This window comes from Schistocerca gregaria, chromosome 2 (assembly GCF_023897955.1).
Source record: "Schistocerca gregaria isolate iqSchGreg1 chromosome 2, iqSchGreg1.2, whole genome shotgun sequence".
Classification (NCBI taxonomy): Eukaryota; Metazoa; Arthropoda; class Insecta; order Orthoptera; family Acrididae; genus Schistocerca; species Schistocerca gregaria.
The window spans coordinates 1024192251-1024218401 of record NC_064921.1 but is presented as its reverse complement, the minus strand read 5'-3'; the positions used below and the strand labels follow the sequence as shown (position 1 = coordinate 1024218401).

Sequence of the window (26151 nt, the reverse complement as noted above, 5' to 3'; positions counted from 1 at the left end):
AACAGATATAATTATTTTTAGTCATTTTCTTCATGTCAAATTAGTAATTTGGCAACTATGTACAGTTTGGTGATATCTCAACATGCTTAATTTGAAGATTTCATACCACAGGGTGCTGAAAAAGCTAAAAAAGGCCTGTAAACATATGTCCAAAAACAAGTTTTTATTGGAACATGGGTTGCCATTCATTCTTATACATCTTTCAGACATTCTTGCCACTGAATAACAAATTAATGCAAACATACTTTGTTGCCCTCTAATTTACTTACAAGACCCTCTGAGTCACTCACAAGCACAGGACAAATATTCCTGTAATGTGTGTACATTTTCAGTCAATGTGGAAAACACTGATGCTCTAAAATTTTCCCAAAGCCATAAATTGTAAGGGATCAAGATCAGGTGAACAGAGACGCCATGCTACTGAACCTCTTTGACCAACCCACTCTTCATTAAACATTTGTGTTAAGTTCTGTCACTTGAGGCACACAAAATAAGGTGGGGCACCATTGTCCATAAACTTCATCCACTGACTTTCTGCAAGAGAAACTTTCTCCAATAGCACAGGGGATTTTTCGCACACAAGTTGGTGATAAACGGTGCCTGTTAATTTGTCCGGGAAAGTAAATGGTCCTATGAATCTGTTACCAAAATTCCGGTGCACACACTGACACTAACATGAGCCTGATGCCTTGTTTCCATGAAATTTATATGTATAAAGTAACTGCTTGCTCAGAATAGACCACACAAGAATATAGTTTATGTCTTCAGCAACACCAGTCCTGCCACACATATTTCAGGATCATCATCTACTCATCGCACCACTAACTCTTCCATATTTGGGGTGTGGACTGTGTGATGTATAATGTGATCCCTTGTTGTGTTGACTATGATCCCATAACTGAAAGTTGCTGGACCAGCTTGCTGAATCCCCCCAACAGATGGAATGCAGAAATAAGTATGTAGTTTGGGATAGATGATACATACTGTAGATGAAATTTGTTGGCTAAGCCAGTAGAATACCTTGCCTGTCATTTCTCATATGGAATAATAGCACTCAATTTCACTTTTTACGTTATTCACACTTCACAGAATCACTAATCTCATTCTCATGCCAATGCAACACCAGCCTTGAGTTTTCTATTTGTTTGGTTCTACATACAAGGGCCATTCAATAAGTAACATAACATTTATTTTTCTCTACCACTTTAGATTAAAAAAATGCAGAGTTGGCTGAGATCGTGGAGTATTCCCACTTCAGCCCCTATAGAATCATGAAAATCTGATAGGGGAGGGGGGGGGGGGGGCCAGTGCTACATGTAGCCTTCAAAACAGCATCTGTAGTGACAGTGTGATCCAAGCAGAGAACTTTCTTTTGGCGGAAAACATGACTGTGACAAACATTCATAGGCACTTCAGAATGTCTATGGAAATCTAGCACTGAACAAAAGCATCATGTTGAGTCTCTGTCATCATCGCAACAAAGTTACACAAACCTGTCCAATCTCCCACACGCTGGCCAGCTGCACACAGCTGTGATTCCCACAATACTTGAACGCGCGGACACACTCCTTTGAGGTGATCAAAGGATCACAATCAAACACATTTCTGCGTAACTGGATGTCTCTGTAGGTAGGCCTGACAAGTCTGCGCACCCAAGTGGAGCTCACAAAACTTCATTGGACTGTTCCTTCTCATACACCAACACAGCCTGGATCTCACATCTTCCAATTTCCGTCCATTTGACCCAATGAAGGATGCACTCCTCAGGAAGCAGTTTGGTAATGGTGGGGAGGTCATTGATGAAGCAATACGTTGGCTCTGATGACGACCAGTAGTGTGTTACCAAGCACGCATACAGGCCCTACCAGTACGCTGACATAAGGTCGTCACATTGAACACAGATTATGTTGAAAAATACAGTTTGTAGGTAAAAGAATGGGTAATAATATGGTGCACTGAAATCCTGAATAAAACCAACCTGCTTTCAAAGAGAAATGTGTTGTTTTACTTATTGAATGTCTCTTGCAGTCTCTGATCCTCCAAACTGCTTGACATTTATCAACCGTAACAAATTACACTTCTTAGATCTGTAAGCATTAATGTCAACAATATCTAGTTTTCTCGCATAAATGTTTCAAAGTGAATTCTCAAAATGCTCACCTCAAGCTGTGAATGCCTCCTTCGTTTTGTTAGGGAATACACATATAATGGTATAAGTAGTTTATTCAGTAGATGATCAGTAAGGACTTGATTCAAGTCAGCGATATCCAAACATAAAATATCATTCAGATAATGCAAATGATCAAGATGTTCAGCAACGAGATCTGATAGGCGATTCTGACTCTGATGACTGCAACAAAAAAAGTGGTAACCAATATAACTCAGGAAGAGAAAGATTTTATTGTACATAGTAAGCTTTGAGATTGCACTATACTTACTCAGCATCATTTCGAACACATATATCAAGCTCTAGGACGTGATTGCCAATGAACCAAACAAGGTTTGAAAAATATGGAGCAGCTGTTTTGTCTCGGATAAATTTGAGCATTGATCTGTCTTCTACCCTGTATACATTCAGTGTCAGTGTTCGTACTGCAATACGCACCATGCTCTCTGGGTGGTTGAAAAATTTTATTGCCTCAGTGTACAAAGGGAAATCATTTGTGTGCTGAAAGTGAGACAAAAAAAGAGATTAATAACACACACACACACACACACACACACACACACACACACACACACACACACAACCAAACATCTTCAGTGACACTTTTATAAGGCAACTATTTGATACTATACAAAACCTGCTGTCAATGACATATGATATGTATCAAGACAACAACATTGAGTCATGCTGATTTATGTTTCTCGCTGTTTTCCTACATCATTTCAGACAATTTCCATGATGTCCAAGATGTATCCTTCAACAAGGGCACAAATGACCACCTGCCCACTCCTCATTAATCATATGTATATTCATACATCTGTATATATTAAAAACAAAGATTCCAAGACTTACCAAGCAGGAAAGCGCCGGCAGACAGGCACAAGAACAAAACACACAAACACACACACAGAATTACTAGCTTTCGCAACTGATGGTTGCTTCTTCAGGAAGGAGAGGGAAAGACGAAAGGATGTGGGTTTTAAGGGAGAGGTTAAGGAGTCATTCCAATCCCGGGAGCGGAAAGACTTCCCTTAGGGGGAAAAAAAGGAAAGGTGTACACTCGCGCGCACACACACACCTTCCCTTTTTTTTCCCCTGAGGGAAGTCTTTCCGCTCCCGGGACTGGAATGACTCCTTAACCTCTCCCTTAAAACCCACATCCTTTCGTCTTTCCCTCTCCTTCCTGAAGAAGCAACCATCGGTTGCGAAAGCTAGTAACCGCTTGGTAAGTCTTAGAATCTTTGTTTTTAATATATTTTTCCCATGTGGAAGTTTCTTTCTATATATATATATATATATATATACCTTTAAATATGTCTGCTTGTGTCTGTGTATGTGCGGATGGATATGTGTGTGTGCGAGTGTACACCTGTCCTTTTTCTCCCCTAAGGAAAGTCTTTCCGCTCCCGGGATTGGAATGACTCCTTACCCTCTCCCTTAAAACCCACATCCTTTCGTCTTTCCCTCTCCTTCCTGAAGAAGCAACCATCGGTTGCGAAAGCTAGTAATTCTGTGTGTGTGTGTTTGTGTGTTTTGTTCATGCACCTGTCTGCCGGCGCTTTCCCGCTTGGTAAGTCTTGGAATCTTTGTTTTTAATATATTTTTCCCATGTGGAAGTTTCTTTCTATTTTATACATGACATCTTTTTTACCCTTTTATTAAGAGGACAAATCCTGTAGTTATAAATGTAAAAAGATACTTGGATGAATAAATTATTGCTACTACTAGACACCAGTTCTTTCATCCACTTAAACCAACACATGTCAAACTACCAAAAACAAACAGAACATTGTGGGACTGGTTGCATTCATAAGACAACAGACAAAGAGAGAAAAACTGATGATCTCACACACAGACATTTATCATTTCATCACAAACCCATTGAGACGAATTTAACAGTTAATTCTGCTGTTTCCTGGCTATGAAGAATTCTTTCATGCAAGGTTTCCTGCAACAAGAACCCCTTTCACTTCCTGTACATCTTTATGGTGTGTTACACTTTTAAAACCACATATATAGTTGGAAATTTTACAACTAAGATTCAGCTATCATATATGTACAGCCCATACAACCAATATGTGTGCCTGATAATTGAGTTGCACTTGTGCCTTGGAGGGTAAATGTGTAGATATTAGATGCTATATAATTACAAGGAAACAAAATAGCTGGTCAGTACTTCAGTAATTCAGGAGGCAAATTTCTAAAAATTGCCAACAGATACAAGAAAAAAAAGAACAGAAAAGATCCTAGCTTACAAAACTCTCAGTTCTTTCCTCAGAGAGGAAAAGAAAGGTAGATGGAATGCAGTAGGCAAGGAGGGCAGATCACTTAACAGCCTGGAATTAAAGCAACCCACCTGTTCTATGGACCAGGGGAGACAAAGCTCTTAAGCTTCCCCAACCTTCAAACGTTTTCTCCCTGAGGAATAAACTAATCATTCCAAACAATAGTATAGTTGTAAATAGTCTTCACAAATACAGATTTTATCAAATTTTCATTTTACCTTCTCACAGCCTTAAAGGAATGTCAGAGTATTCTGAATTAATAAAAATATTCGATCCAGTTCCCCACTGTGGCTCATTTGACATTCTTCTCACCCCTTTTAACAGTTCCCTTGCTCCATATGATGTTTTGGTTGCAGTTACTGCTTCTTTATACAAACAACATATTTTTGTGTCTGTCTTACAAACCCTTGTTAAATAATTGTCCCTTCTGTTTTTGTCCATACAATCTTCTTTTCTTTTATACAAAACTTATTGCTCAATTTGATCTGGTACGTCTCGCTCTTTTTAAATAAATTCTTGTAAATTTCATTTCTGTCTTCTTGCTCAAGAGTCTGTTTATTCTGAGCTTTGCACCTACTCTTAATCTTCATTTACGTGTCTATAATCACTTTTAATTCACAAACAGTTTAGGATTCTCAAACCTTTACAATTTGGTAAGGAAAGTTCTGGTAGAATGTAAACAATTTAACAATAAAAGAGACCACATACTGAATAGTACAAGCATTGAGTTGTCAAAAGGTAGCTTTCAGACGAATCCTGTAATGAGGTGTAGTATACACATATATGCAAGGGCAAGAAATATTGGTTTGTTACAGCAACTGAAATAAACAAATGTAGATGGATGAGCATGGCTGAAATTAATCTTGGTCACCAATGTTTTTCAATCCATCTGTGAAATTGCGAATAAACTTCAGATACCAAATTCCACACACAGTGGGCACAGTGAAACAATGAAAATGGCACAGAGATGAATGCTTTGCTCTATGTAAAATAAAGCTACCTGCTGTGTAATACTGCATTAAATGTTTTACAGAGCTGAACAGCAACCTTCATTAGGATTTATTTGATTACATTTCAGTACAATTTAAAAAGTTAACACACAATTCATGTCACGCACTGTGATGCCTGCAAGTTACAGTGCACAAACCGATTACCACAGCACAGCAAAGGCTGTAACAATACTGACAAATTTAGCGCATAGTCAGAAGGTGGGAAGTACATCAGAATCTTCCAAACTATATACATGTAGAAGAGAATTTAACACATTTTGATGCTTTTTAAATAATTAAGTCCACCAATATTGGCTCTGTAGGTCACTGAAAAATCTTTGAGGCAAGCAAATAAACAACATGGTGAATTTCAGTTGCTTTCAATTAGTAATATCTCATGAAAGAACATTCAAGTGCAACCCATCTTCTAATACGACAACTCTCTCCACATGAAAATTTACTGTGAGAATAGTACCTAGGAAAGAACACACTGTCAACACTTTTTCAATGAATAAGCATTTTAACTAGAGCTTATCAGTCCATATATCAGGTAATAAAATTTGTTGTCAATCATTCAGTCCATTTGAAAAGAAACAATACTTTCTATAGTTACAGAATCAGATACAAAAATTACTTTAAGTACAGTTCAATAAAACAGAAAAAAATTACAAATTGGTTGACTAATGTTCCAAAATAATTAGCAGGAAAGTTAGCTATACAAGAAAATTGAAAATGCCTTTCAGTACAGTATTTTCTATTCTACTGGTGAATTTTCATTTAGAAAGTATTAAGATATAGTGTTTCCTCTTCTTCCCCTTCAACTCTTCTGTGAGAACGACCCACAGGCTCCAAAAGCGTGCAGATTTCAGCATCTTTATATGTGTGTACTCCTGCTGCCACTCGAATAGATTTTATATCTATACAATTACATTATATTTTCAGAAACTATGTTCGTTGATATATAACTCAAGTATTGTTTCTGATGTTTAAGCATTATCATGCACTCACACACAAAATTAAATTATGCCCAGCAAGGTCTAAACTGACTTATTGCACACTGTTACAACACGTAGTACAATTGATCTATGGAACATGTAATTATCTAGTATAGTAGCATCAGTGCGCACACACACACACACACACACACACACACAAAAGATCACATATTTGTGTGTGCATGCTCATGCCATGGGGGAACAAGAAGTAGAAAAGATAGAACTGAAAAAGAAGCAAGAGAAAGTAGCGTCAAAAACAAAGTAAATAAAACAAGGATGAAATCAAAACCAAGCAACAACGGAACAGGAATATAAAAGGAAGAGAAGGAGCAGGTCATGAGATTGAGCCTACAGTCACATTATCAAAAAGGTCCCAACAAAATATGATGCAAGTTTTGCCAAGATTTTTTAAAGATAGGAAATGATCATCATTTGATCTCTCAGTTGCAAGGGCAAAAATAAATGTGAAGTACACAAGGATTGATGGACCAGAAGATATACAATATTGGGGGAAGCGGAAGGAAGAGAAAAAGAGGGTAAAAGAACAAAAACACGTTAACTCGTAACAGACAGCTGTTTGAAGAAGCATGCAAGACAAAAAAGAAAGTGTTCTGGAAAGAAATAATGATGAGGGATCTGGAAACCTAAAGAAAAAAAATTAAGAAATGTCAAATGAAGTTCACATTATGTTGAGAGGCAAATATATGAAAGGAACATATTCTGACAGCGCCAACAACTAGCAAACAATAGACAAATCTATGCTTATCTAGAAACACGTACCTCATTGTAGAAAAAGTGTACTGTATGAGCATTTAGTTTCAATGAGAGGGTCTTCAGAAATGATATATAGTACGCCATAACTTCTTCATCAGAGAAATCAAATTTGTGAACTATAATTGAATTTACATGATTATTGCTCAGAAGGTAATCTGAAAATGAAATTTCAATGACAGTTTGCTTATTTTTTACATCACTCTATTATTCACAAAAATAGTCAACATTCAAATGACATAAGCATACAACAATTAGTTCTTAAAAATTATTAAGTATGAATTTTTTAAGAACTAAGGTGGGAACAAGCAACTCCCAAATAAATCTATGCCAAATCTAAATGTCACAATGTTGAGAAATAACTAGTAACAAATATATTGAACCAGACAGCCTCCATGAGTGTTAATGTTCTTGTGTTTTGAAGCATATCAGAGATGAACAATTCTGTGATTCAATGTACGTCTGCAGGAAAAAGGTGGGAGAGGGGTGAGAGAGAGGCGGGTGGGCAGGGGGTGTATACATATGTATCAACAATTAGAAAACATACAGTTTGTGTAAACACCACCTATTTATCACAGGGATAAGGTAGTAGTGCCATGGGAATACATATGAAAATAAACATAACTCTGAGACATCTGGAGCTATTAAAACCACACTAGGTACATATATGACTCCCTATAGTGTTGGTACTGTGAGGTAAGACACACACACATCTCCAATGGAAGAACAAGCTAGCCACTTGGAAATGTTCCAAATTAATTAAACATGATCAGTATTAATGTTGAATCAACCGTTAGTTCAAGTGGCACTGCAACTTTCATTTCATCCACCAATATAGTCGCACAACCATATTACACCTCAGCCAGGTAAAATTTTAATTCCCACAGATGAAGAATGCATGGCTCTACTCCTCTTAGTTCAGAACTAAAGGCTTCTTTTTCTCTTTGAAATTTGAAATCACTGCCTCAGCTGTTACCTAACAAACTCATTTAGCCACTTTACATAACTAAATAAATACATAGTCGTATGACTTCCAGGCTCAATCAAGCATGTACACTGAAGAGCCAAAGAAACTGGTACACCTGCCTAATTTCACACAGAAGTGCCACAACATGACGTGACATGGGCTCGACTAATGTCTGAAGTAGTGCTCGAGGGAATTAACACCATGAATCCTGCAGGGCTGTCGATAAATCTGTAAGACTGTGAGGGGGTGGAGATCTGTTCTCAACAGCATGTTACAAGACATCCCAGATATGCTCAATAATGTTCACGTCTGTGGAGTTTGATGGGCAACAGAAGTGTTTAAACTCAGACAAGTGTTCTTGGAGCCACTGTGTAGCAATTCTGGACATGTGGGGTGTCACACTCTCTTGCTGGAATTTCCCAAGTCCATTGGAATGCACAGTGGATGCAGATGATCAGACAGGATCCTCATGTACATGTAAGATGGCAAAGTCGTATCTAGATGTATCAGGAGTCCCAAATCACTCCCAATGCACACATCCCACACCATTACAGAGCCTCCACCAGCTTGAACAGTCCCATGCAGAGTCCCATGGATCCATGAGGTAGTCTCCATACCCATACACATCCATCCGCTCTGTACAATTTGAAATGAGACTCGCCCTACCAGTCGAAGCGTAAAGCTTTGTGTCATGCAGTCATCAAGAGCAAAAAAGTGGACCTTCGACTCCGAAAGCTCATATTGATGAGGTTTCATTAAATGGTTCACACGCTGACACTTGTTAATGGCCCACCATTCATATCTGCAGCAATTTACAGAAGGGTTGCACTTCTGTCACTGTGAACAATTCTCTTCAGATGTCGATCGTCAGTTGCAGTAATATTAGAGATTTGGTGTTTTACCAGATTCCTCATATTCATGGTACACTCATGAAATGGTCATACGGGAAAATCCCCACTTCACTGCCACCTCAGACATGCTGCGTCCCACCACTCAAGTGCCGTCTACAACAACACGTTCAAACTCACTTAAATCTTGATAGATTGCCATATGTACCAGCAGTAACTGGTCTAACAACTGCACGACACACTTGTTGTCTTAAATAGCTGCTGCCAACTGCAACACCATATTCTGTCTGTTTACATACCTCTGTGTTTGAATACACATGCCTATACCAGTTTCTTTGGCACTTCAGTGTGATTTTTTTTTTTTTTTGACACTCTGATGGCTTGTTTGTCAATGACACAGTTTAATTAATCAAGAAACTTCTCATTCGGCATCACAAGGTGGAGAGTTAACCCCATACCAGAACTGCTCTTCTTACAAAAGGCTGATTTTATCACCATGAATTGAAATCACGACCTCTGCATTAGAAGCTAGCGGTGCGGCCACTGGACCAGAAAGGTGATCTATTTTGTCACTTTCCACATTACATAAGATGATGAATATAAAAGAACAATATTTTGGCTAATAATAGTTGTTCTACGCAATGATTTGTCCTTTCCAAACACCCTGCTAGCTTACTTTCATACTGTTAAAAAAAGTACATGACAGCAATTGTCCTTAGCACTCTGGTTCCAATAATTAAATTATCACACAAGTAAATAACCCTTTCCGAAGCACAATAGCAGTAGTAGTAGTAGTAGTAGTAGTAGTAGCAGTAGTAAACAGAAATATACTTAAAATATAAATAGAAACTTTCTGTCGAACTTACGCATGGTGTTAGAAACCTGAATATTTTATAGCTTGACTGTTAGTATATGCCTAAGGAACATCCTTCCAAACAGCTTTGACAGAAACTAGGAAGAGAGGAAAACAATTTAGTAAGGGCTTGGCACTTTCAGTGCCACTGATCAAACTGTGGGCATTCTACCAAAATGTGGTGTATGGATGTTTGTGTGCCACAGTTAATGCACACTGACTGTCATCTGGCCAAATAAAGAATCCATTCATCAAGAAAAGTGTTCTTTCCGAAAGGAAGTAAGTAGCTACATTATTTTTTCACCTATCACAACTTCTTGTCCCTCGCTCCTTGCCACTTGTCCTCTAATTAAAATATGGCCATATGCCTCAACAGCAGGATCTACACTTGAAGTCTGATATTACACAGTGCTACAATGGGTACACCAAATGCCTTCAGAAAAGTATTGTGTGTCAGACAAACTAGATGACTGATTTCTCCATCAAGTACATGGACTGAATGGAGCGTAATGCAGTCACAGAATTGTAGCAAACAGGAATTTTGTTGCTGAATCTGTCATTGTTGTTGTTGTGGTCTTCAGTCCTCAGACTGATTTGATGAAAAACTGATAACGATGTCCTCTTGAGTAGTGCCCGCCCGGAGATCCGAATGGGGGACTAATTTACCTCCGGAATATTTTACCCATGGGGGACTAATTTACCTCCGGAATATTTTACCCAAGAGGACGACATCATCATTTAATCATACAGTAAAGCTGCATGCCCTCGGGAAAAATTACAGCTGTAGTTTCCCCTTGCTTTCAGCCGTTCGCAGTACCAGCACGGCAAGGCCGTTTTGGTTAATGTTACAAGACCAGATAAGTCCATCATCCAGACTGTTGCCCCTGCAACTACTGAAAAGGCTGCTGCCCCTCTTCAGGAACCACACGTTTGTCTGGCCTCTCAACAGATACCCCTCCATTGTGGTTGCACCTATGGTACGGCCATCTGTATCGCTGACGCACGCAAGCTTCCCCACCAACGGCAAGGTCCATGGTTCATAGGGGGATGAATCTGTCATATCTGCCTCAATGTCTTCAACATCATACAAACCTCTGCATTGAGCAGAGTGAATTCATTTGGGATCAGATCTTGAAAACGTGATCAGGAAAAACCTCACAGTGGTCAAAGTTGCCCCTTTACTTGGATAAACCAGTGTGGATTTGTCAAAAAATTATATGCTTGCAAAAGTCACAAAAGCTAGTAGACTGCAGTTCTTTCTTCTGGCGTGAGGTTAGTTTCCATGTTGTGGGATTTGAAGAACAATGTTGATGAAAAGGTTTGCATTTACAAGGTTCATGAAAGTTATCAGGGGATTATTCAGGGGGAATGGGGGTGAACCACATTTAGACAGAGGACTACATTGAGTAAGACAGGGTTAAATATTGGTTTTAGATCAAGTCTAATTGGTATGTCTGGTGGTGAAAAACTGTTTCCAATACAAAAAGTTTCTGTATCACTAGCCAAAACTCAGTTCCACCTACTGGTCCTGCATTTGCTAACACATGGAATTCCTCCAAATGGCCTGACCACCAAATTACCCTTCTATGGCTGCAACACATCCTTCCATAATGACCTCTACCTGTTTTTTTTTTTTAATTCCGTAACCCTCAGCAACCTAGTATTACAAAACTATATTGTTAATTATTTCATTACATAAAACCAAATAACTCAAGCCAACCCCCCATGTACTACCTCTGCTCGATAAGTAAAATGCTCCCACTCTGCTAATCCACTATGCCTGCAGTCCATATCCCAGATTAAAACCCCTGTCCTAATCGAAGTAGAGAAGCATGAACAATGCCACCTCAAATTGTCCAATCTATCCACCTCATACTTCCTCCTTGGACTACTGCTATCCACCACTTCACTCAAACATTCCCCACATTCCCCCATTGTCATCATCAAATACTGCCTTGTGGACCTACTACGCCTGTCTCAACCTCAAAAATCCCCCCCCCCCCCCCCCCCCCAACGCTACCAATCACCCACAACTCAAAACCAATACTGAACCTTCTCTTACTCAGTTTATTCCTCCATCTAACTGCGACCCATCCCACTCCCCTCCTCCTGAATAATCTCCTAATAGCTTTCCAGAGTTTTCTAGACTCAATCTTTGCATCACCATCAATCCCCAACCCCTCAAGATAGAAACTGACCTTCCTCTGTACAAAAATCTGCAATCCAACATCTAAAACTTGATATTGGCCACAAAATTTAACCATTGTGGCTAAAAAGACAGTGCCCAATACACAATGTAGCTAAAATTTTCTCCTCACAGCAAGAGGACTGAGAGAAGGTCGTCCAAGCTGCTGGGAGGGGCTTAATTCCCTGGAGCTTGTTCCCATGAAGGGAGGACCGTAGTGATGCCAAAGTGACACCACTTGCTGACAGACAGCAACACAGAGATCATCGGAGGGAATGAAAGAGCTAGGGGGCCGAGGTATGAGGACTGTAGCCATGGCAGCGGCATCAGTAGCCTCATTGCCCATCACACCGACATGACCTGGAACCCAGATAAACATCACAGTGGTTCCATCAAGAGTGACCAAGTGACAGCTTTTCTGGACCCATTGTACTAAGGGATGGACAGTGAACAGCACAGGAGGCTCTGGAGGGCACAGAGAGTTGGAGCTGATGACATAACTGAAAAGCCTGTGTCTCCTGGTGTACTGCGTGGCCTGATACAGCATGAAGAGCTCTCCTGTAAATACTGAGCAGTGTTCCAGAAGTCGATACCGAAAATCATCGGTGCCAACGATGAAGGCACACTCGACACCAAGGTCAGTTCAAGAGCCATCAGAGTACACAAAGGTACTATCATGAAGTTCCTTGCAAAGGTCATTAAACTTACGACGATAGAGTAAGGCTCGAGTAGTGTTCTTTGGAAGCAGATGAAGGCCAAGATGAACACTGGCTGCTGCACTCATCGGGAAAGTGGCAGGTGAGGTTAAGCTGTCGAACCAAGAACTGAAAGCGAACTCCAGGAGGTACCAGAGAAGAGCTTCTGCATACAGACTCTCAACCAGGCTAGCATAAAAGGTGCCAGTGGCCAAAGGGATGCCATGAGATGATGGATAGTATTGAGATGACGTAATAGGGAGGGATGTGAAGATGCATAAACAAAACACCCAATGGACAAGGCAACCATACAAATGGAGGAGGGTGGTCCAATCTGCTCCCAGGAAGCACTGCTGAGGACATGTAGACACTGAGGGACCACATACAGCGGGCAGCCAGGTAAGACACATGGGAAGGTCAAGAAAGTTTCCTATTGAGCATGTGCCCTGGCAATTTCATGGTTTCAACAAACAAAAGAGCAACAGGCCCAAGATGTAAAGATGGTGTAAAAAACCAACTGCACTGCCAAAAATTCATAAAACGGTTTTGTTAGTGGAAAAGCAAAAGCTATTGTCCACGCTCTATAAGAGAGAGGATTGAGACATTGCCGAAGACGCTGCTCAATGAGGAAAGTCTGTGGAGAACTGAAATAGATCACAAAATCGTCAATGAAAATGGAGCTGGAGATGCCTGTTGGGAGCCAAGCGATCGTAGGGTTAGTGGCGATAGCAAAGAGGACAATGCTCTGGACAAAACCCTGAGGCACACTGTTTTCCTGACAAAGGTGTCTGACAAGGCAGAAACCCCATGTACCTTGAAGACTCGGTCTTTTAAACGTTTCTAAATGAAACAGGGCATGCTACTGAAGCCCACGTGTAGAGAGTATGGAGGATACCATTAACCAAGCACGTACTGTACGATTTCTCTAAATTGAGAAACACGGCCAGTCTGGTATTTCCACAGAAAGCCATTCACGACATGGATTGACTAAGTGACGAGATGGTCAACTGCAGAATGGTGCATTCAAAATCTACAGTGTGCAGTTTTCGTAAATTGCAAGACTTGAGCCACCATACCAGCAGGGCACAAATCATACATTCCATCACCTTGCAAACGCAACCAGTGAGAGAAATACGGCGATAATTAGAAGTAAGGTGTTTTTCCTTCCCAAGCTTAGGTATGAGTATGACAATGACTTCACACCAGCATCTGGGAAACATGCCCTCTGCCCAGATGCGATTGTACATATGAAGGAGAAGGTGCTTGCTCGCAAGAGAAAGGTTTTGCAACATTTTGCTGTGAACATCATCCAGCCCTGTGGTAGAGGATCAGGATGAAGTGAGAATGTGGTCCAGCTTCCTCGTAGTAAAGGTGGCATTGTAGCATTTGTGATTCTGAGAAGTGAAGGGTATTGCCTGAGCCTCCTCCACTTATTTCCAATGGAGGAAGGCAGGGTGATAGTGGATGGAGTTGAAAATCTCCGCAAAAAAGCAGCCCAAGGTGTTGGAGATAGCAATGGGGTCCACTATGACACCATTGCTATGGTCAGGCCAGAAATTGGGTAATGGAACTTGGTCCCATAGAGCTGCTGGAGGATGGCCCGCAGAATGGAAGAGGGAGTGGAGCTGTTACAAGAACTGGTAAAGGAAATCCAGCTAGCTTTTTTTGTTACCCTGAAGTACACGACAACACTGTGTCTGCAACTGTTTATAACGAAAGCAGTTTTCCATCATACCATCATAAGGTGACTGTTAAAAATGCAGAGACCATGTCTCCATGCAAATGCGTCACAACCCACCTCACGCCACCAAGGGACCAAGACATGGTATGGTAAAGAGGAAGTGCAAGGATGGTATGTTCTACAGTGGTAAGGATAACGTTATGTAAGATATTTCATCTGGTCATCACAACTGGGGAAATCTTGTTCGTCAAAGGTCACCACGGAGAAGTAAAGCCTCCAGGTTGGCCTTAGTAAACTGCCATTTGGGTGTGCACGCAGATGGGGTAGGAGTCAGCAAATGGATAGCACATGGGAAATGGTCACTCGAGCACGTGTCAGAGACAAAGGACCACTCAATAAGATGGGCAATCTGTGCAACACAGAAGGAGAGGTCCAAATGGGGATAGGCATGCATGAAGTCTGAAAGAAACGTAGGTGCTCCCGTGTTAAGGCAGATGAGGTTAAGATGATTGAGAAGATCAGACAAGAGGACACCTCTTGGACAGGTTCTGAAGGAACTCCAAACAGGATGGTGCACATTAAATTCACCGAGCAGCAGGAAAGGATGAGAGAAGCGTGCTCTGGTGACACCGAATGATGGCAAGATGTAAATGGTACAAAGAGGAAAGGTCAAGTGAGAAAGGAAAAAGCAGACTGCAAACAGCTTGAAGCCAGGTAGTCAGGGAGATAGGTTGACTATGAACGTCATTCCAGATGAGCAGCACGACTCCCCCATGAAGTGGAATTCTGTCCTCAGGAGGGGTAGGTGGGTTGGGGGGGGGGGGGGGGGTCAAAGCAGACCAGGAAGAAATGCAAGAGCTCAAATGTGGTCGTGAGGATGCAATTTTGTTTCCTGGAGGCACAGAACAAGCGGAAATCAAGATTCCAAGAGCTGCCATAAGTTCTCTTTGTTGGATCAAAGGCCACAAGTGTTCCACTGGAGGAGAGTCATGGCAGAAAAAAAAGGAGGAGGAAAAATAATGAAGGAGTGTCACCTTGTTGGCTGCCAAGTGCCACCCTTCAAAAACTCACTACTACAGCATGCAGAGGCTGGAGGATCCTGTTACACAAGATCTCAAGGAGCATCGGCATTCTCCTGTCAGTCTGCAGAGTCCACGGCAGAAAAATGGCTGGCAGTGCACACCAGTGACACGGAGGTCAACACGGAGGTCGACCAGGCAAAGGTATCACGTGGCGATACCATCGAAGAGGATCTCTGAGTCACTGAAGTAGAAAACCGTTTGCCTTTGTTTGATTTCTTGGAGCTTAGCTGGAGGAGGAGACGAGTAAGCTGTCATGACACTGGGTGATTTTACAACTGCGGTGCTGAATTTGAGGTTGCATGTCTGCATGGCCATGTTTTTCATGCAGTGAGATGTAGCAAGAACAGCACTGTAAGTGCCAGATGGTAGAACGCACAGTTTCCGACTAGCCAACCACTTGCGAGTGACTGGGTAAGGCACTTTTTCATTCACCTGGATCTCCTGGATGGCCCACTCATCAAGATACAAAGGACAATTTTGTGAGGCAGCAACATGGTTGCCATTGCAATTGATACAGTGGGGAGAAGGCGGCAGAAAATCGCCATCATGAGCGTCTCTACCGTAAGTTACACATTTAGCTGGATGCTGACAGGACATTTGAGTGTGGTTGTGATGATCACACTGGTAACAGCGCATCAGGTTTGGAATGTACGGTCAGACTGTGTTAACTTCATAGCCTGCTTTGATCTTTGACAGAAGCATTACTCTACCAAAAGTGAGAAAAAGAGTGCATGTGTGCACTAAGAATGCATCTTTTTCATCACCCGATGGACTGCAATGAGACCCTGATCAGAGAGGTACATTTGGATTTGTGCCTTGGTGAGGCCATCAAGCAGTCTAGTGTGGATAATACCACAGGAAGAATTCAGCTTTCGATGGGCCTTGGCACGAACAGGATAGACATGGGAGAGCGAAGCTGCAAGCAGTTGTTATGCTTGAGAATCAGAAGTTGTCTCCACAAGCGAAGTGCCATTGTGTAAATGAGAGCAGGATTTCACAGGGCCAGCAACTGCATTAACACTTTTCTGCAAAGTAAATGGATTTACCATACCAAAGAACTGACCATCTTCAGTACGTAAAACCACAAGGAATTACGGTGCAGCTGGGAGGGTCTTGGAATCATTAGCCTCATTCCATTTACATTTAGTAGATGTTGGACTGTGGAAATGATGATTGGCTCATTGTGAGAAAATCCACAGTAACTGCCAGCGTCTCTGATGGCGCGCTCCTTCCAACTGGGGGGCCTTCTCAGAGGGGACGCACCTGCCTTAGGTGATTGTTCACACCTCCCTAACTCCTGACAGAGGGACCAATCAGCAATTTGAGAAGGTAGCAGCACGGGCAATCACCCTCCCCTGGGCCTGGCCTGTACTAGCGGGTACGTGCGAAACCCTACCTGTTGACCCGGCGCTGGGAATTACACGTTACCCAGTCACATGTTTTGCGTCAGACGAGTGGGCCTGCCTTCAGGAGTGCACAGAGAGGAAGGAGACAGTGAGGAACCTCAAAAACCAAAGCGGAGGAAGAATAGGAGAAGGGGAATGAAAAGACAAAAAAGGAACGAAAAACATTGGAGAGACTGTTCTGACATCAACTACTGAAAAGGCAGAGTGCATTTCCAAAAACATCCCAGACATGCTCCCCAAGCGATGGGAAAAAGAAGAGCAAGAGGATAGACATGCAGCATGGAAGGGAAGAGATGCTGCACAGGCTGGGGCCCCGTGGTAGCCAAGCACGAATCCGCCAAAGACTGGCGAGCACCCTGGGGGAGTTTACCCTGTGGATCAACAACTGCATCCTGTTACCTGTAAGTTACTCTCCTATACAAAAGATACTAACCATTTCCTCTATTGACTCTCCACAGTTCCTGGCCCTTTACCATCACATGCCATGATCATCACTATCAATGCCAACTCCCTCTACACTAATATCCCCAAATGGCCATGGCCTTGCCGACACTGAACACTACTATCAATACCTCACACACTCCACAGCTCCAACCTCCCTCCTGGTCACAACAACAATTATTGCTCCTATGAATGCATCATTTACAAACAAACTCCCAGTACAGTTGTCGGCACCCAAATGACACCATCCTATACGAATTATTTATAGTAACAAATAACCTAGGTGTGACAGTGCCACAATTTGGTTTCTGAGAAAATAGCAGTACAAAGGACCGATTGGTTGACAGTAGTATTCACAAGTGGAACAGCAAAGAAAAGGAGTAGTTGTGATACAGAGAACCCTCTACCATGCACCATATGGTGACTTGCAAAGTATGTTTGTAGACTTACCTGAAGAGGTAGGCCAAGTGAAATTGCCGAGAATGGTGGAGTTAGAAGTCTCATGTGCCAGGTTGAAAAGAAGGGAAATTGCTGCATGTGTCAAAGTCGCAGCATGAATCAGCATCTTTTGGTACCCCTAGTGGCCAAGAATGACACCGATTGCCCAACCTGGTTTCTGGCCAAGTGTGCGAGCCAAACTGCAGCACCCTGCTGATAGCGGGCTGTGTAACTGGCTCAGGGGTCACAGCATGTCTAGGAACGTGCACACCTGCACCAATGCAGTCGTTCAGGTCGGCTTCATCTGATGTAACTTGGGCTCAGAGCTCACAGCAGGTCTAGGAATGTGCATGCCTGTGCCCAGGCAGTCCTTCCAGTGGGCTTCATCTGATGACTGGGGCAACATTATAGGCTGACTTCTTCAATGGTCATCTACTTCAGTGCTTTCCTCATTTGCCCCTTGGAAGTTCCGACCATTTGCTCTGCTTCTGTTTTTGATGCCAGTCAGACACGGGCAATTGTCACATGCTGTATTTCATTGAGTTGGCAGAATGTCTCATATTCTACCAGAACAAAATGGGGATCATTGTTGCGCAGGGAGGGGTTGCTCCCTCTATGGTAAAAATTGTAGCATGTATGGTCATAAATGCGGCTCTTACCACATAAGCAAGATTGGAGAGTACCAGGAAACAAACTGCACTCTGAAAGAGCCAGTGAAGTCAATATGACCATCTCCCAGGTGTGTTCAGGATGGGACCGTAATAAAAAGATTTTTTTCTGTCAATGCTTGGTTGCGAGCACAAGTCTGACACACACACTCTGTGTGCTTGATTGTGTCATCAATCCCTGGCCAATAAACACGGCATCAAGCAAAAGCTTTCATCCTCAACATCCCCAGGTGGCACGTATGTACTTGCAGTAATTGAAGAATGCTGGCACGGAGTGGAGGTGGAACAACAGTGTGACATTCAGTATCCTATGTAGACAATAAAACCACTACATGAACAGCTTATGTATCACAGCAAAATAATTTTGCAACACCAGACCTGATCCTTTTGGGAGAGACTCTGGCCAACCACTCTGCACTGCTAACACTACCTTAGGTTGGAGACAATCCTAACCAGTAGTAGCCCCTATTTCTCAAGCAGTAATTGAGAATCTTGCAAGGTGTGGCAGAGTCCAGTCCAAGGCACACTGCTTCCCGGTAGTTAAACTCAACACTGGGGCCAATGGGGAGGTATGATAATGCGTTGGCATTTGCACGCTGTGCAGTGAGATGAAAAATGTCACAAGGCCAACATCATAAATGTGTGCCATTTTCTCTGGCAAGTGAGAACAGGGACACAAAGAGAAATGAGGATTGACTGGTTGGTTGGTTTGTTTGTTTAAAAGATGGGGGGAGGGACAAAACTGCTAGGTCATTAGTCCCTCATTCCAATTAAAAGAATTCCACAAGGGTGGGAGTAAAATAATCGAGACATACAAAACACAGCTGGAAGAAAGGAGAAAACCACAAGAATGACAGAAGGTCAACAAACACTAAAATGGACAAAATTGGACAAGAAAACCACAGAAAGATGCAAGAAACATGTAGACGAGATCAAAACAAGAGAGCAGATTACCATTGCTGGCTGACCATGAGAATAAAAAGGAAAAGCCAGCCACTCTGTAACACATTAAAACCTACACCCTAAAAGCACTAGGGTGGAGGATACAAAGGGACACAGGACATGCGCTTAAACTTAGATTAAATGATAAAACCCACCCTCACGAATAAAACGTAGAATTAAAGCTGCTGTTGAGGCACTGTCATCTAACACCAAGGTAGGGTGCTGGGAAAGTAAAAGTCCACTGTAGGGTGGCTGAAATTGGGCAGTCCACCAAGAGGTGGATGACTGTCATTGGTGAGCCACAGCGACAGCGAGGTGGGTCCTAGCAACAGAGGAGGTAACCATGCGTTAGCCACGTATAGCCAATACAGAGCCAGCAGAGGGCAACTGATTCCCTGCAAGAGGACCACATGGAAGACTCCCACACATTTGTAGTCTCCTTAATGATACGCAGTTTGTTGTGGGTACTGTTATGCCATTCTGTCTCCCAAAGTTGAAAAACCATGCAGCTTAAGACAGAACGCAGGTCAGTTTCGGAGATGCCCATCTCCAGAAGCAGTTTCCGCATAGCCTGTTTGGACAGTCTGTTGACAAGTTCATTGCCTGGGATTCCAATGTGTCCTGGGATCCACACAAACACCACTGAATGAAGGGAGCGTTCCAGCGCGTAGATGGACTCCAGAATGGACGCTACCAACGGATGGTGAGGGTAGCACTGGTCAATAGCCTGTAGGCTGCTCAAGGAGTCAGTATACAGAAGAAATGACTCTCCAGGACAGGAGCAGATGTGCTCAAGAGCATGAGATATAGCCGCCAGTCCAGCAATGAAACCATTGCAGCCAACTGGCAAGGAGTGCTGTTCAATATGTCCTCCATGAACATACGCAAGGTGTACGTGACCATCAGCCTTTGAGCTGTTAGTGTAGACCACTTCATGGCCCTGGTACATGTCAAGTATCTAGAGAAAGTGATGGCGGAGAGCTACAGGGTTAATGGAGTCCTTAGGGCCATGTGAAAGGTCCAGAAGGATCTGCTTCCTAGGTGTACACTATGACGGTGTACGTGAACGGACCTCGAGGGGAGGTGGTAATGGGAAGGACTCCACTTCAGACAGGAGGGACCGGACACAAACCGCAATTGTAACTCTTGACCTGGGCCACCAATGCAGGAGATGAACTGATGTGGTTGGGAAAAGGGAAACGGTAATTCGGATCCACATGAGAGCTACGAACGTGTGCAACGTACCTGGCGAGCAGTTACGAATGCCTAACCTTCAATGGAGGGACACCGGCCTCCACCAGGACACTGGTCACTGGACTCGTCCTAAAAGCTCCTGTCACTAGGCGAACGCCACATTGGTGGGTCGAGTAAACACAATGCTGGGGGTGCCACCAAACCATAAACTAGACTCCCATAGTCAAGGTGGGATTGAACAAGGCTCTGTAGAGCTACAGCAGCGTAGAGCAATCTGCACCCCAGTTGGTGTTGCTCAGGCAGCGGAGGGCATTGAGGTGCTGCCAGCACTTCCACTTAAGCTGATGAAGGTGAGGTAGCCAAGTCAATCGGGCATCTAAAAAAGTCCTATGAATCGATGTATCTCCACTACACTGAGTGGATCGTCATTAAGGTAAAGTTCTGGTTCTGGATGAACGGTGCAACGCCGACAGAAATGCATGACACACGACTTTATGGCTGAAAACTGGAAGCTGTGGGCTAGAGCCCATGACTGCGCCTTGTAAATGGGTCCTGTGGGCACTGCTCAGCAACACCAGAACTGGAGGAGCAGTACGAAATGCAGAAGTAATCCACATACACAGAAGGCGAGACCGACGGCCCTACAGCTGCTGCTAGACCAGAGCCCTGTGGAACGCCATTCTCCTGAATAAGTGGGGGACTATGGGAGGCACCGACCTGGACACGTAAAGTACAGAGTGACAGTAAGTTTTGGATAAAAATCGGGAGCGGGCCTCTGAGACCCCACTCATACAATGTGGCAAGGTTATGCCATCACCAGGTCGTGCCGTATGCTTTACATAAGTCAAAAAAGACAGCAATCAGATGTTGGTGTTTGGAAAAGGCAGTTTGGATGGCAGACTCGAGGGACACAAGATTACCAGTGGTAGAGCGACCGTCGCGGAAGCTGCCTTGACATGGAAACATAGGCCACACGACTCCAGGACCCAACCCAACTGCCAACACACCATACATTCCAGCAGCTCCCAAAGAAATTTGGTGAGGCTGATGGGCCGGTAGCTATCCACATCAAGCAGGTTTTGACCAGATTTGAGCACTGATGATGGTGTTGTTCTGCCATTGTGATGGAAAGATGCCATTACACCAGATCCAGTTGAAGATGAGGAGATGTTGCTTGAAGTCAGACGAGAGATGTTTAACCATCTGACTGTGGATCCAATCCGACCCAGGAGCTGTGTCGGGGCAATGTGCAAGGACGCTGAGGAGCTCCCACTCTGTAAATAGGGCGTTATAGGGTTCACTGTGGCTTGTAGTGAACGAGGGGACTTTCCTTTCCATCCGCCGTATGAGGGTGCGAAAGGCTGGGGAGTAGTTATCCGATGTAGTGGGTCGAGCACAGTGCACAGCAAAGTGCTCGTCAATCACGTTTGCATTGGTAGGTAACATGCTATTGATGTTAATGCCAGGGACACCTGTTGGGGTCTGGTACCCAAAAAGACATCTCATCCTTGTCAGACTTGGGAAGGTGACATATGGCACCCAATGGTCGACACATACCTCTTCCAACATCCCTGTTTCCGTCATTTTATAAGCTGGCAAACATGGGCACGGAGCCACTTAAAGGCTATTAGGTGTTCTAGGGAAGGGTGCTGCTTATGTAGCTGTAGAGCTCGCTGATGCTCTTTAATTGCCTCAGTGACTTCCAGCGACCACCAAGGGACTGTATTTCACTGTGAAATATGCTCACTATTTTTATATACTTGAATTTAGCATATTTTGTGACAGTACACACTTTTCCGTGTATATTTATAAGATGATATTTGACTTTTTGTGTTGGCTTCAGTCGTCTAGTGAAAGTATGATTCCATAATGCTGTTTTTCATCTGCTGCGGAAATGTCCTGGTTCAATGCGTTTGCTCATTTTTGGTGCTTCAAATACCATTTTTCCCGAATGTGCTTCCTTCTTGATGTTTATATAAAAAAGTAGTAGAATAACTCATTTTTGCTGGTCACTTGCAAATTATTATAACGGGAACTGTACATTGTTCCACCATCACACACCGAGTGTTCACTACCGACTGACTATGGTCAATGACGACTCCAGCGTCAAAGACATTTCACACAACACACAAGCTTCCACTTGTAACCAGTCTCTTTGATATTATTTGTCACATCTACTAATATTAATCGATATGCTGTCACTCTCAAACATATAAGCAAATTAGCATAAAATAAGGCAAATTACAATTCACAAAAAATATTCTGACAAAAATATAAGAAAACATTTACAACTTCCCTCATTAGATTTGGTATTGACAAATACGGTAGAAAATAACACATCTCCCAGATCCATTACAACTGGGGGAACCCTATTGAATGAGGAATCACATTTTCTGCCGCAGAAACGATCGTTGTTGTGGCCTGCTCAACGACAACATCAACGGCACCATGTGGAGGAGATTCAGTGGTGACAACAGAGGTGAAGGCTTCCCAGCCTGCCACGTTTAAAGGCCATCTGAGTAGGTGTCGTGGGCCTTACACCGGGAGAGTGACAGGAAGATGGGGAACTGGTCACTACCACACAGGTAGTCATGTACTCTCCAATAGATAGATGGGAGAAGGCCAGGACTGCCAACTGAGAGATCAATGGCCGATGATGTGCCACATGCCACACTGATATGTATGATGGCACCTGTATTTAAGAGGCAGAAGTTAAGTTGTGACAATAAATTTTCAACCTCCCTACCTCGGTAAGTATGCATGGTGCCACCCACACGGGGTTATGCGCGTTAAAATCTCCCAAAAGTAGGAAAGTTTAGGGAATTGTAGAACCAGTGCAGCCAATAGGTGCAGAGTACTGCACCATCTGGAGAAAGATATACATTGTAGACATTTACTTCCTGTGTTGTCCTTATCCTGACAGCCACAGCTTCAAGAGGGGTTTGAAGGGGCACATGTTCACTACAACTGAGTTCAGGACATACATGCAAACTCCACCTGACACACTATTATAGTCAACACGGTTCCTGTAATATCCCTTATATCTGCGGAGGGCAGGGGTCCACTTTGCCGGGAACCAGGTTTCCTGGTGAGCAACGCAGGAAGCAGATGTAAAGCTTAATAGTTGCGGTAGCTCAGCCAGGTGGCGGAAAAAACCAACGCAATTTCACTGGAGGATTACCTGGGAAGGGATGAAACAGTCAATGAGGCAGTCTACGTCTGAGGGTCACCTGCTGTCACCAGATGAGTACCTTTGTGATCGACATCCATTGTGTCCAGTGAGATCTGGGTCCTCGGTGGATGGCAGAACCTCCACCTCATCCTCAGACACAGAGCTTGTAGGTAGTGGTGGTGTGGGAGCCACAACAGTGCCTTGGTTCTTCGAGCACTTTTTCTTTTTAGGTGCCTCTCGCTGTTCCTTAGATTTGATCGGCTGGGAGACCTTCACTGATTCAGTCTCAGGGACTGAGGAGGACCATGAAGCCCTACGACCAGCTATCTGTTGTTGCTTCAGACACTGGCCGGTGTCAGCATTGCCACTGGTAGGAACCTGTGAAGGGCGTGACCCATGGGACCTCTTCCTAGTGAGAGGAGCCGAAGAAGTTGTACGCTTCTCCAGCTGAGAAGTGGGGACTGACATCCCCGATGGTTCGGAGAGGGGAAGGAGGAGAGGGGGGGGGGAGGTGTTCCCAACCAAAGTAGGTGGTGGAGAAGCAACAGGAAGGGACGTGCCCTCCACCATCAAGGGGGCAGATGGAATCTTGGAATCTGACGGCTCTGAGAGCCAACTGTACACGGCGGAGCGGAAGATACTTGAACCGCTGTCGTTGTGGCGGCGCAGGTTGACGTCATACATTCAGGATCTAGCCTCTCATATGAAAACAATGCTGAGGGATGGCCACAAATACAGAAAGTGAACGCTGTCCATCTGTACGCCTCTCCCACCTGAAATGTCCGACACAGTGGGGGATCTTCTTTCATTATTTAAGCTAGGCTAGCTTGCACCTGTTTACTAGTCTACTGAAATCTGCTTCTTTACTCAGGAGTCACAGCCTGATTGCCACCTGAGGGACTGAGTTATTTTCCAACTGTCTGCAAACTCATTTTGGTCAGTCGCAGATACCTCAATATTTGCAATCATACTTAACTAAGGGTCTGACGACTCCGAAACTCTAGTTAGGTTCTCGTTTTCGAGTACTAATCTTACAATTACATCTCTTATTATGGAATCAATCTATAAGACACCATAATTAGTACTTTCAAACTTCCATTTCTGGATGAGCCCTTGTAAGTTCACTATCCAAGAAGCACAAGACTTATCATTACACTTCCTGTATTAGTTAAGTTGCAATTGTTGCTGGCACAATATGCAACTGGAGACAGAAATGCACCCTCAACAAATTCCACAATTTGTCAAACTCTAATGCTTAAGGGTCCATGACTGTTCACAGATTTTGCACATTCTTGCACAAACTAGTACTGCTAAGTAACAAACTGCTGTGGCCTGCAGAATCTGTTATGTTGCTTACCTTGCATTACAGCAAAAATGTACATAGGCAGTTTACCCACTTCTCTACAGTGTTGTCAAACGAAGTTAATGGCAAGGGTGGATGCAAAGATTATTCCATAAATGCTTGCCCCCATTGGATGCACAATCACATTTCAAATCAGCTTTGCATTTTGTTTGAATATCTCCCACACCTGCTTCTACTGAAGTTGTTATTGCAGTCGATATGTTGTTGTTGCTCGAGTCACTTCAGTTCCAACTGTTGTTGCAGCTGTTCCAACTGTTTACAGTGCCAAAGCTAACAAAATTATTTTGAGTTAATTGGCATGTGACAGTAAGCCCTATCACCACTTTACTAATGCAAAAGCCAGGTGTTTGTGTGTGTGTGTGGGGGGGGGGGGGGGGGCTGTCTGAGAAATTGGTGTCTGGCTGAAAAGGCTGGATGGTTGATGGCAGTAACTGTACAAAAATCTGACAGGACAAACCAAGAGTAATCTAAAATGTAAATCCAAGATCGTTAATGACACACACACACACACACACACACACACACACACACACACACACACACACACACAGAGCCACATTAGCATACAGAGAAGATAAAAATCAAGCAAGTAACTGTGTATGAAAGTAAAGCTACCAATCAGAAAGGTTCAGAATCATCAACACAACTGGATTAGAAAAACCTGCACAGTTTCTTACCATCAAATGGCCACCAGAGGCTATTTCCAACTGACGAGAAGTGCACACCCTCACAGTAAAGACACAAAACCAAACAACTCTGAATGGCCAATGCTGGTGCAACCAGCTCGATCTCAATATCATGGTCCAGTGTAGGTACTAAACTATTCATAGGCCATACAAAGGAATCCTTAATACTCACTGGGAATCCTAAAATCCTAAACCCATCCCCTGGTTCAGATTCATTGATGACATCTTCATGGGATCCTCTCTACATTCCTCAAGAGCCTACCCATCATCATCTCCCTCATTTGTCAACACACCACCTTCCTCTATGCCTGTCTCCATCTCAC

The 26151-nt window shown here is 43.2% G+C and overlaps 1 protein-coding gene across 5 annotated transcripts in view; it reads right to left on the bottom strand.

The window, feature by feature from the left end:
* LOC126335531 (protein CLEC16A homolog) overlaps positions 1–26151 on the bottom strand; it is a 232100-nt gene that overhangs the window by 192220 nt on the left and 13729 nt on the right. For all 5 annotated transcript variants that reach the window (XM_049998900.1, XM_049998902.1, XM_049998903.1 and 2 more), the window contains exons 4-6: positions 7217–7365; positions 2439–2668; positions 2161–2350 (exon numbers count right to left, since the gene is read on the bottom strand). In XM_049998900.1, coding sequence (XP_049854857.1) covers positions 2161–2350; positions 2439–2668; positions 7217–7365 — 569 coding nt within the window. The remainder of the gene's footprint in view (positions 1–2160; positions 2351–2438; positions 2669–7216; positions 7366–26151) is intronic.